The sequence below is a fragment of the Periplaneta americana genome, chromosome 2, assembly GCF_040183065.1.
Source record: "Periplaneta americana isolate PAMFEO1 chromosome 2, P.americana_PAMFEO1_priV1, whole genome shotgun sequence".
NCBI lineage: Eukaryota > Metazoa > Arthropoda > Insecta > Blattodea > Blattidae > Periplaneta > Periplaneta americana.
The window spans coordinates 148,944,735-148,957,433 of record NC_091118.1 but is presented as its reverse complement, the minus strand read 5'-3'; the positions used below and the strand labels follow the sequence as shown (position 1 = coordinate 148,957,433).

Sequence of the window (12,699 nt, the reverse complement as noted above, 5' to 3'; positions counted from 1 at the left end):
AAATGAACAAGATTCGTTTTGAAAATAGCTCATCATCAACATTGCAATTTGGCTGATAAACTGTCGTCGTTCACAGAGGCGTATTAGGAATCACTGGGTTAATTCTGTATTTCAAAATAGAGACGAATTCGGTAATGTACAGGTACTGCTTACGCAGCATTCATTGATTATGGGACGATCAAAGTAAGTTCAATTATTTTCACATGTCAATTTTATCTTCAACAACCTGCATTACTGTTAAAGAATCTATGAAAATGCTGTTGGAATCAGGTAAGAAATACTTGAAAGTTTGTGTGTGGTTATGAGAATGAAATAAAACATTATTAAACAATTTTAATTTACATAATAAATCATTTAAAGATATAAAACTTTATAATTTGTTATGTTTTGACACTAAGACAGACTCAGGCTTATAATAATTCGATAAAAGTCAATGTAAACTTTCTTCTATGAATTAAGACATAATGAAGTCGTTCTCTGAGTAGTTTGAGTGTGAAGACTGAGCAGGAGATGCTGTAAATACACGGATATCGTGATTGCTTTGTCTTGGATAGTTCGTGTCACATGACACAGGTGGCTTACTATCAGATGATAAAGGATCTTTAACTACAGGTATATTTGACATCACTCTCAATGGTGAACACGTATCAGAATTGCCACTGGCGACATCAGTTGCATATTCCTCTTTTACAACAGTTGAACTCGAAAGAAGCTGACCATGCAAGGTCTGTGCATTTTTGTACTTTATATTTTTAATTAATGTGAGAACACCCATCTGAAATTCAAGAATATCTTCCTCACTAAAGTCTTTAATGGAGGGTATGATTCCCTTGAAAAACGACAGATGTCTATCATTTCCTTCTTCTAATACTTTGATCATTCTCAACTCTATTTCATCAGGTTCTCGTTTACGTTTCGAGCAGTGTTCTCTCTGTGCTCTAGTTGCTTGCGTTTGTGGCTCCCGTCTGAAAGTATCTTCGACATTTTCATCAGGTGTTGTAACTTCAGGGACTACTGTATTTGTTTTTGAGCTGTCACATATTGCCCGTTCATCAATTACTTTGGAAAGAAATTTAAGTTCGTCGCTATATACGTACTTCTTAAGTCGAGAAGACCCCGGACCAGACTTTTTTGATTCCATTTCTTTCTTACGTGATTTCACATAACAGTCTCGAATATTCCCCCATCTTCGGATAACTTCTTTACCTGAAACATGAAAAAACTTTAATAAAATCTGAGAATTAATCATGAATGCATGTGTGTGTGCATGCGTGCTATGGTTACCATGAGAAGAAATTCTATAGGAGGACATGAAATCTAAAATAAGAGGACATTGCTGAAAAAAAGAAAGCCTTTTTAAAAATTCGTATGAACAAAATTAAAGATAAAAACAATGGCTCACTTTAATTAGTTTTCTTACTAGTTACTGGATCAGTATTACATCTGTACCCTACTTATCGTTGGAGCCCACTTTGTGCACAAGAGCCTGAAGAGACAAACATATCTTGTAACAAATAACTATGGCACTGATCACAGGACATTCCTTGAAATTTATATTTCGACATGATGATACCTCTGATTGTCTCCGTTAGCATGCGATTTCGTTCTTTTGTCCATTGAGCAGATATTAGGAAAAGTACTCTCTCAACACTTCCATTGTGACTTGGGATAAATAAATGGAACTGACATATTTTTAAGAGTTCTGAGAAAATTTCAGTGCTCGCAGAACTACTGGAATTGAAGAATTTGCACTATTGTTTATCTAAACTTAAATCTTTCTCAAAATTAACTTGATTGGCATATCTTTGTACATTGTAGAATAAAATTGATAAACTAGCTTAGAATCATGAATAGTGACATTTTTAGAATGTAAGAATTCAATGCATGTCAATAGGTCAACAAAGTCATCATATTTAATGTTTTTATGTGCTCCAGTTTCAATCATTGAAAGCAGTTAAATTCTTTCATAGGTTTTTACCATTTGTTTAGATATTCTATACATAATATCACACATTGTTCAATATTCATATTAATTCTAGTTGAAATGCGAAATGTCGGGCATTTCAATTTTTTTTAAATGCCTGCTGGACAGGATAAAATGATTAAAAAAAGAGGACATGTCTTTGCCGGACGGATAGAACCCTAATGCGTGCACAAGTGCTTAGTAACATACAGTTTATTAAGTCAATATAGTAGTCTACAGTAAAGTGTCGATAATTCGAATTGGATGGGCTCGAGGCTACCTCGAATTAAACCGCAAGGGAGGCAACATTTTAAAATCCACGTAGTATAAACAAATTACAAACAGTCAAAATTCGACTGAAATTTCGAGAAGAATGAAAAGTGTTTTAAACTACAACTGACCATTGTTTTTTAGAACATAACTGTATTCAGTGTCGCGTTGGGAAAGAATTGCAGTTTTTAAGGGATCAGTCAATTTTTATGGCTCGTTGAAAGGATTACTGTTTGTTAGTGGTCACTTTTTTATGGTCCTTTGTGACTCGGATTATACGAAACAGGGTTTAATGAACTAGGCCCCAAGTATCCTTTTACGTATAAATTCAAGAACAACATAAATTCGGCCCCAGCTATCCAGGTAGAAACATTTTCCTTTCCATTTTAAACAGAACTGTCAGCACTATTATTGCTGGTATGGTTAAAAATGTTCGATACGAATGCGTACTTGGTGCTTTGTTACGATACTGTAAACACGAAGTAGGAATTCATGTAGAATCAGGTCGCCAAAATATGGGAAAATGGGATCCTTTTCAAAGGAATGTCTAAAATAGTAACAGTACTTCATACCCACGGACCAAACGCAAGACACGCCAACATGAATGACTTCTTCAGAATCACAAAATACAAGTTTCGGTGATCATTTAAATCTATGTTTGGAGCACTCATCCACCACATGTTGAAATGGTTGGGCATACAGTATGTTGTCGAGTTTTTATTGGGAAGGCGAAAAAAAAAAAAACAAATGGTGGTGTATAATAATTATTATTGTGACTGGCTCGTCCAAAATTGCGAAAATTTGATGAAATAACTTTGAATACCTCCTAAAAGTTGTGGACGAATATTGTATCTATTTTACACAAACATTCCAAATTGCCTTTTGTTGTGAAATACACAATATTAGACGTACTTTCGCTATAACATTTTCACTCTTATTTGGAAATGAAGAAAGGGAATGGAATCCCACTGAATTAGTGAAATGTTTAGGTAAAGACAAGAAAGAAATTATATTATTACGCAACGAAATATGCGAAAAAGGCGAATGGCCTGAAGATTTCACGGAGACAGTGCTGCTGCCAATACCGAAGAAAAATAACGCCAGGAAATAGAATGAGATCAGGACTATCAGCCTGATATCGACTCGGCGAAGTCTCCTGCGAATACTGAATCGACGTTTATATTCTAAGATGGAAGGAGAGTTGGAAGAAGAGCGATTTAGCTTCAGGAAGGGAAAAGATACGAGAGATGCAATTAGACTACTATGAACAATCGGCGAAAGATGCAAAGGGAAAAATAAAGAAGTGTATGTAGTATTGTGGACCTGGAACAGGCTTTCAACAAAGTAGATTAAAATAAACTTATGAAGATCCAGAAGAAAATAGGTGTGGGTCGGAAAGAGAGGAGGCTACTCTGTAACTTTTATATGAAACGAGTAAAAGTCAGGATAGCAGAAGAAATGTCAAAGAGAAGTGGAATAGGGAGAGGAATACGATAAGGATGCCCTTTACTATCTACTGGGAGGATTTAGTGAAGAACTGTTTTCAGAATAAGAGAGAGATAACAGCAAGAGGAAGAAGGATAAAGTGCATAAGATTTGCAGATTATATGGAGTTGTTAGCAGAAGATAAGGCAATATTAAGGAACATGCTACTGGAGCTAAATTGGGATGAATATAAATGCAAACAAGACGAAGGCCATGGTCATCGCAAATAAAATAAACTTGCGAATTCAAAATGAGGGGAGTGGAACAAGTGAACAGCTTCACATACTTTGAGTATGCTACAAAGTAGTAACATGAGCTGCTGTCTGGAAGTCAAAATGAGAATAGCAATGGCAAAGGAAGCCTTTAATAGAAAAAGGAGCATCTTCTGCGGACCTCTGGAAAAATAACTGAAGAAGAGACTAGTGAAGTGCTTTGTGTTGAATGTGACGTCGTATAGAACATAGACATGGGCATTATGACAAAGTGAAGAGAAGCGACTAGAAGCATTTGAAATGTGGATATGAGGAACAATGGAGCGTTTGAAATGGACAGAATAAGAAATGAAGCTATGCTAGAAAGAGTGCGTGAAGAGAGAATAATGCTGAAACTGATCAAGAAGAGAAAAAAGAAATTGGCTGGGATATTGGCTAATAATGAACTGCCTACTGAAAGATACACTGGAAAGAATGGTAAACGGAAGAAAAAATCGAGGCAGAAAAAGATCAGATGATAGACAATATTAAGGTACTTGGATCATACGCAGAGAATAACAGAAAGGCAGAAAATAGGAAAGATTGGAGAATGCTGCGTTTGCAGTGAATGAATGAGTTTGCAATAATGATGTTCAATGAATCTAGTGCAATATGGAGTTCTGATAAACTTTCAGGTAACTCAGGATACAGCTTACCTCTTACATGATTGATGTTGTTTTGTATCAACGTGATATCATATGCTGTTAATGTAGGTACATCTGCTTTCATCAACTCCCTGCGTAAAATCTTGATGGGCCGTTCACATGGTTCGTCAACAGCTTTTCTTTTTAACGAATTATTGAATTTCTGTCTATTCAATACACCTTCACTGTCTTTGTCGTGATTGTGTTCTGTAAAGCTCTCTATCACTTCCCGTTTTTCGTTCACTTTTATGAAACACTTGCACCTATCCTTTGAACACCTCCATCTTTCAGTTCCATCCGCTAAAGGTTTATGAAACTTGAATTTATATCCAGATATAACATACAACGTTTTACCACGTTCACTTAACATAACACTCTCTATCAAACAGTTCATTTTTTTTAATACGAGCTCACTGAAACACTGATGTTTTGTTACTGCCGGTAAACAACTGCTGGTTGTGGCAGAATACGCCACACGATAGGAATACTGCCAATTCAGTAGTTTTACCGGTATATCTTGTGTATTTACATGTTAGTTTAGCGGATAAAATATACTGAATTTGATTTAATGACGCAGGGATTTAGCGGTTTTTTTAGAATCATTACAGCGGCAAAATAATCTCTTTTTAAGCTTGTAGTATATCAATTTAGCGACTTCTGCACTGTTTTGTAGCGAGTTTTCAAGAATTGAGTTGGTGACACTGCACGTTAGGCGTAGTGGGGGGGGGGTCCTTGTTTGTATCAAGGTTACCATGGTTGCCATGACGCATCTTGGATTGTGCAGAGAACAATAAAAACTCGTACTCAATATGAGCATAATATTCTTGTCCTTATACCGTGATTTAACCCTTCTTCCTAACCACGATTGATTTGAGTAGGCTACGTGAACAACTGCCTGCCGGGGCCGAATTCATTTATTCCTTCTTCCTAACCCGTCTGATGTGGCGTGGCTTGGATACATAAGCTAAATAACAGTCTGTCGGGGCCGAATTCATTAGTAGCCATGGAGATCAATAAAGAAAATGTGATAGAGTTACCAAGTGAAAGACCTCTCACAGCATCGAAAGTTCCTGGTGTCCCTTACTTTTTGTACTTAATCAACAAGAGAGTATAGCCTTTACAACACTATCGTTTATGCTGAGCTGAAGGTACTGTATGTGGAATGCACATTTGCCATATTAACTAATAAATGGAGAATTCACCACTGGCTACTTTGTTAATGTTAATATTGACTTAACAAGCAGTTCACATAGGCGAAGACTATGTTATTTTGCGCAGTTTTGTACGCGACTCATCAGTGGCGATTCCTCCATGAAGGATATAAGGATGATCCTAAAGTTTAATTTCGTGCCTCTGAGGATAGAAAACATTTTAATTACAGATTTTGATTTTCAATGCGTCTCGACGTATTAATTTCCTTTAAGCTTCCACTTTCTGTTGTGAGTTGTCGCCACTGCACAGCTCAGAAATAATTTCCGAGGAACCATCCCAATATCTTACAGCAAACGGTATTTCTAGCAGTGAAGTTAGTGGACAGGGGAGGGTGCAGAGGGTGGGGTATGGCTTGACTTTAACTGCGTTTGGCTATGCAAAGAAACGCGGCACACTATTATAACTGGTATCGTTAAAATGTTTGATACAGAAAAAAAAGTATGGTAAAATCTAAGAAGGTAAAAGTTTAAAAGCAACGCTTCTAATATTTTTAGTAGGTTATTTTACGACGCTTTATCAACAGCTTAGGTTATTTAGCGTCTGAATGAGATGAAGGTGATAATGCCGGTGAGATGAGTCCGGGGCCCAACATCGAAAGTTACCCAGCATTTGCTCATATTGGGTTGAGGGAAAACCCCGGAAAAAACCTCAACCAGGTAACTTGCCCCGACCGGGAATCGAACCCGGGCCACTTGGTTTCACGGCCAGAAGCGCTGACCGTTACTCCACAGGTGTGAACAACACTTCTAATAAAGTCGTATCTTGTTATTGAGTGTGTTTTATATTCCATAATTTTATGCAAGATGAACGTCTCTTTTTCGTGGGTTTTATTGCTCTTTTTTGTTTTTGATCTGCTTAGAAGATGCGTGTCACTTTTAATGTTCATTAAAACTTAAATTAATTGAAAAATATGTGGGTGCGGGTTGTAGAATAGTCCATTCAATTCAACTTACCATGGAACGCTTCGGAGATATTTGTGGTACAGACAGAGCTTTCTGAGAACTGTTCCCACATTTCTGGAGGGTAAGTACTGTTTTCATCTATGTAATTTTGTAAATTTTTTAGTCATAGACAGTGGCGTAGCATGAAATTTTGAGCAGGGGAAGCTAACTCAAGTTGTCTTTCATGCACTATGAGAAAACGTATTACAAAAATACAGTCTTAAAATAAATAGTAGTCAATTTCAAGTCAGCAGTCGAAGATTGGTTGGAACATCGCAACACCAATAAGGCATGGCCTCAAATGATACGTAGTAAAATATGATTTCACGGTTTACACATATCTCTTAACAAATAGACACGTATACGTATAACATTAGCTCACTTCCTGTCATACTTAGAGAAATCACAATATTAGTATCATTACGTAAGTATGCGTCTGTCTTTTGGTTGTGTCCTTCATTGACAGCAAGGGAGTCTGTCATTTGTTTTTTAAAATCACACTTTTGTTCGTAAGTCAGTCTCGATAATACAATTGTCCTAAAAAATTAAAGTAAATTAGTGTCAGGAACTGTTATTTCGCTCATTATTTATTATATCAACCACAATGCACACTAACACTTCAACTGAACACAAGTGACGAAAAGGGATAACTCGGAAACTACTTATTTTAAATGTTAAAGCTAACTTCTTTTCGAGTCTTGCGACTAGGGTATTTAAAAGGGATGGAAAATCTGCGGGGTGGATTACACAGAAGAAACCGGTCTGCTTGGAAGCTGGTGTGTGCAGGCTTCTTGTTTACTGCTGCATCACAAATCATCCTGAGCTGCCGCATCACAATATTTAACGCGTAAATATGAATTCTATTAAAATTAATAAATAATTTTCTCCATAAACTGCAGGTTTATTATGAAATTATTATTAACTGGGGAAGCTAAGCTTTTTAGCTTACATTGACGCTACGCCACTGGTCATAGAACGCTTCAACTCGTTTGTCATTTGACATTGTGGAACAAAAATCTTCAGCAAAAATATCACCTATTTCTTCGGGTTCCTACAGCGGTAAACCAAAAAGCTCTTGAGAAAAATAATTTCGCTGTTATTTTCTTCGTATGTACTCCTTAAACTCAATTGTTGAATTATCTTCCACAGAGTTTGAGCTATACCCTTTTTGCTGTAAGAAAAATCCTAATATAAACACAAGCACGTGGCTGTCATACCCGTGATTGGCTCTCAGTAGAAACACCCACACGGCGCAGAAAAATATAGTTCCGTATTTGGAAACCATAATCTTGTATTATTTGAAAATAAAAATTGAATTCTAGTTATTAAATATGATGAAAGATATAACTTCACTCATATGTAAAACACTATGTAAAAGAAAAGATAATTTTATATTTTGTTATTTACGTTGTAAGCGGATGAATACTAAGAGTAATGCCAAGGTAGTCCGTTCTTGTAATATATTGGCGTCACTTGAGCTTGTTCTCGTAAGCATACGATAATATGGCTTCTGCATCGTCAATGTTGTGGTTACCAGTACTAAACATAAGTGTGGAAACCCTCTCAAAAGCGGAGAGAAAGAAATAGTGTTGAATGTATGTAATAAGTTAAGTGAGTTGAATCTAATTAATTATAAAGTAACAGTTTCCTAAGTACACGAATGCATAGTAATGCGGTTAGATCTACTTTGACGAGTAACGGGAAATGTTTAACATGAAACAGAATGTAGGTACAACAGTGGGCAGGATCACTTACTGAGAATTGCTGGCGCCAAACTGCGGCCAATCAAGTCTCACTTCAGTCACATGCCATTGTTTACAGTAGGATTATTCTTACAACGAAAAGATTATACTTGGACGCAACATCCCTTAATAATGGCATTAAACCAAACACTAGACACACCAATATGAACAGCTTGTTCAAAGTCACAAAAAACATGTTGGTGAAAAAGTTTGTCTATATTTCAAGCACTCATTTACCGTATGTTTAAATAATTCGGCATATGTTTTAACCCGTTTGTTCGGCAGAAGGAAGAAAACCAGTGGCGTATAATGATTCTGAACCGTTCGTCCATGAATTGTGAAAATCTTGTGAAATAATTTTGGATAACTTTTAAACGTATCATTCACGAATATAGTATCCAACTTACACAATAATTCCAAATTACGTTTGGTTGTGAAAACCACAATATGATTCTCCCTATCATTAACAAACATAAAATGTTCGTAATAATTTCAAGTGAATCTAGTGCGTCGTGAGCTTCTTGTAAACTTTTAGGTAGCTTAGGATGTATCTTTTTTTTAGTAGGTTATTTTACGACGCTTAATCAACAGCTTAGGTTATTTAGCGTCTGAATGAGATGAAGGTGATAATGCCGGTGAAATGAGTCCGGGATCCAGCACCGAAAGTTACCCAGCATTTGCTCATCTTGGGTTGAGGGAAAACCCCGGAAAAAACCTCAAGCAAGTAACTTGCCCCGACCGGGAATCGAACCCGGGCCACCTGGTTTCGCGGCCAGACGCGCTGACCGTTACTCCACAGGTGTGGACAGGATGTATCTTACCTCTTGCGTGATAAATGTTGTTTTTTATCAGAGTGGCGTCATATGATGTCAGTGTAGGTACGTCTGCTTTCATCAATTCTTTGTGTAAAATTTTTGTAGGCAGCTCACATGGATCATCCATGGCTTTTCTTTTCACAGAGTTACTTAACTTCTGTCTGTTCAGTACACTTTCACCGATTTTGTCATGGTTATGTTGTGCAAAACTGTCTATCACTTCCTTTTTATCATTTACCTTTACGAAACACTTACATTTATCATTACAACAAGTCCATCTTTCAGTTCCATCTGCGAGACATTTTTGAAAACTGAATTTGAAACCTGAAATCACTAATAAAGTTCTTCCACGTTGACTAAACATAACACTGTCTATCACTACAGGGTTCATTTTTCCGTCGTACCACAACCTCACTCAACTAACCGCTCTGCACTGACGCGTGGCTCAACAAGGTTCACGACCTTCGACGGGAAAGGGGCTGGAGCGAGTTCATAAACAGTGTGGGACGCCTCAAGAAAGTAAACAGCTTCCGCGCGGGAGCGACTTCAGTAATCTTTCCTTTCTTACCACCTTGATGTGGAGCGGCTTCGTTATTTTCTAGTAGCCGTCTCTATCGTTTGGTCCGAAGGGTTGTGGGTTCGAGTCCCGCCTCAGGCATGGGTGTTGTGTTTGTATTTAAGTAAAAGGACACAAAAGAAAAGAAAAATATAACTTTAGAAAATGGCGTCTGGCCGGCAAGGAAAAAAAAAAAAGGAAAAACAAAAAGAATGCAGTTCTCTGTTTATACAACATATTCAAATTGTCTTTTCGTGTAAATAACACTATCTGTGTTTCGTTATTCGATATTGACAAAACAAAATTACTGACCTTGAAACGGAAATGCTTGCTTCATTGATGACTTGTTCACTAAATAAACATGGATACCTCATCAATCAGCAATTAAGAGTTATGAAATCTGAAAATGCTTTGGAAGTGAAATAATGTAAATATAATGTAGAATAACACGTTAACTTTGAACATTTACATTGTTAGTACCTTCTTTACAATGTTTTAAACATTATTTTAATATATTAGGCACTTACCTTTTTCCACATAATTCATAATGAAACTGCATTAGGACACTGCCTTTTTAATTCAGTGCTGCACTGTGATGTCATGGTTTTTAGAAAAATAATCTGTGCTTTCTAGAAAAAAATAATATGTAAACAAGGCCGTGTTTCAACCATATATGTCCAAAGCTCCCTAGTGTGTAGCTTACAAGTCACCTAGGGTGCTATTCATAGACATTTCGCAGCCCGCGCTACGAGCATGCTAAACTAGCCCCGGCTATCGACTGGTTACTTGTACAGAATTCATATCATATCATATCATATCATATCATATCATATCATATCATATCATATCATATCATATCATATCATATCGCTAACACTGGTTTATGAATACGAAAAACGTTAGTTCGCTGATCATCCACCGGAAGCCCGCCCTAAGAATGTCTATGATTATGGCTCCTAGTTACTAGTCACTAGTGTGTAGTATGGACTTTAAGACACGGCCTAAGCATTTTGGTTGCATGATTCTTCTAAAGCCGTGTCTCAAAGCTCAAGTCCACACTACACATTAGTGACTAGCAACTACATGACTATAAGTAAACTACACACTAGGTAGCTTTCGAAATGTGGAAAAGATAATAGCTTAATAATAATAATAATAATAATAATAATAATATACAATGTCTTAAACATAATAATAATAATAATAATAATAATAATAATAATTATTATTATTATTATTATTATTATTATTATTATTATTATTATTATGTTTAAGACACTGTAAAGAAGGTACTAACAATGTCAATGTTCAAAGTTAACATATTATTCTACATTATTTCACTTCCAAATCACCTTCAGATTTCATAACCCCAATTGCTGATGACTGATGAGGTATCCATATTTGTTTAGTGAACAAGTCATCAATCAAGCAAGCATTTTCATTTACTAGCTACTACCCTATGATCTAGGCTACTACGAACTTGATTGTTATACACTATAGATTTGGATCATAACTTCTGACGTCACATCCGGCTTCTTAGACAACTATCTAGTTCACTTCATCGGAAAATATAGCTTTGAGAGACATAGTTTGGAAAATGGCTCCGTATATTGATTTCCTTAGAAGTCTGAGATCGGAATGTTTAATATCGGCTCCTTGTTTTTGCATACTTTTCATGATCACTATATTATAGGCCTAGCATGTTGATCATCGTCAGCCTTTCTCTTTATGCAACCGTAATAGTCTCTAAAGAAGTTGGTGAGCGTGATTATGCGGAAAATTTTTAAGTTCTATCACTTTACTTACAAGTTCATTTAAAATCACAGAAGCCTTACACAACTTGTTTGTACAACAAAGACGTTTATCATCACTTTTCAAACTGTCCATCTTCCTATATTTCTAGTTCTCAATAACTATGCAAACACTTCGTTTTTTTCTATTATTCTATTGTTTTTAAGTCCATGTTTACTATAGCAAGGACGTCTAGGCTGAATGTGTAAGGCTGGTTCACAATAAACCGGCAACGAGAACCATAGCGAGAACGAGAACAGAAAAATTGTTAAAAAATATATATTTAAGTGTGAGCATTCACAACTAACGAGAAGCTTGCCGGTGCCCGGAAACGGAAACGTGAGGTTGCCCAAATTTAAACTTTACCGTTCTCGTTTCCGATCACAGCCTACTAGATTCATTCTGTTGCCATGATCAAAATATTTGATCGTCGTGTATTTTGTAACACGGAGGCCATGACATAATTTCTTCTTCAGGCATCGCTTCTAACTCGAAAATTTAGTAGAATCACTTTCAATATATTATGCTACGTGTATGTATATGACCCAATTACCACATGAATTGAATTCTTAAATATTGTGTCATAAATTCTGAAGTTGGTAAACCTGTGTTTATGTTGGCTGGTTTGTTCTCATGAGAGAACGTCATTGGTCAATTATAATAACAGATTGCGTAATATCGACTTTGCATATCGATATGCATAGCCCTTTCCGTTCTTGGTTTATTGTGAATCTTCTGTTTCCAATTCTCGTTCTGGTTCTCGTTCCCGGCTTATTGTGAACCAGCCTTAACAGTATTTCCGTTCTCGTTCTCGTTTTCGGTTTATTGTGGACCAGCCTTTACCAATCAACTGACTATGCTTCGTTCATGTGACTTCCGTAAAAACAACTGAAACAAATTCGGTGTAACGATTGATAATAACAGTAATCGATAAAGGATGGATACGTATGTAATTATCAATCTGAGTGTTCTTTGGCCCTTAGGTTTGAAATTCTTCCATGGACAACCTTTAAGGTTTTAAGACCCTCG

General features: G+C 36.4%; 1 protein-coding gene across 4 annotated transcripts in view; it reads right to left on the bottom strand.

Annotated features, from left to right (window-relative positions):
- Nucleotides 1-313: 313 nt before the first annotated feature.
- LOC138694693 (uncharacterized) overlaps nt 314-12,699 on the bottom strand; it is a 129,302-nt gene continuing 116,916 nt past the window's right edge. For 2 of the 4 annotated variants that reach the window (XR_011330991.1, XM_069818678.1), the window contains one exon: nt 314-1,206. Coding sequence is in view for 3 of the 4 variants with exons in the window: in XM_069818678.1 (XP_069674779.1) it covers nt 455-1,206 (752 nt within the window). In the remaining variant the exon portion in view is untranslated. Of the gene's footprint in view, nt 1,207-4,625; nt 6,187-9,329; nt 9,571-12,699 lie in introns of those variants that run through there. The other 2 variants (XM_069818679.1, XM_069818677.1) reach the window with 2 other exon arrangements.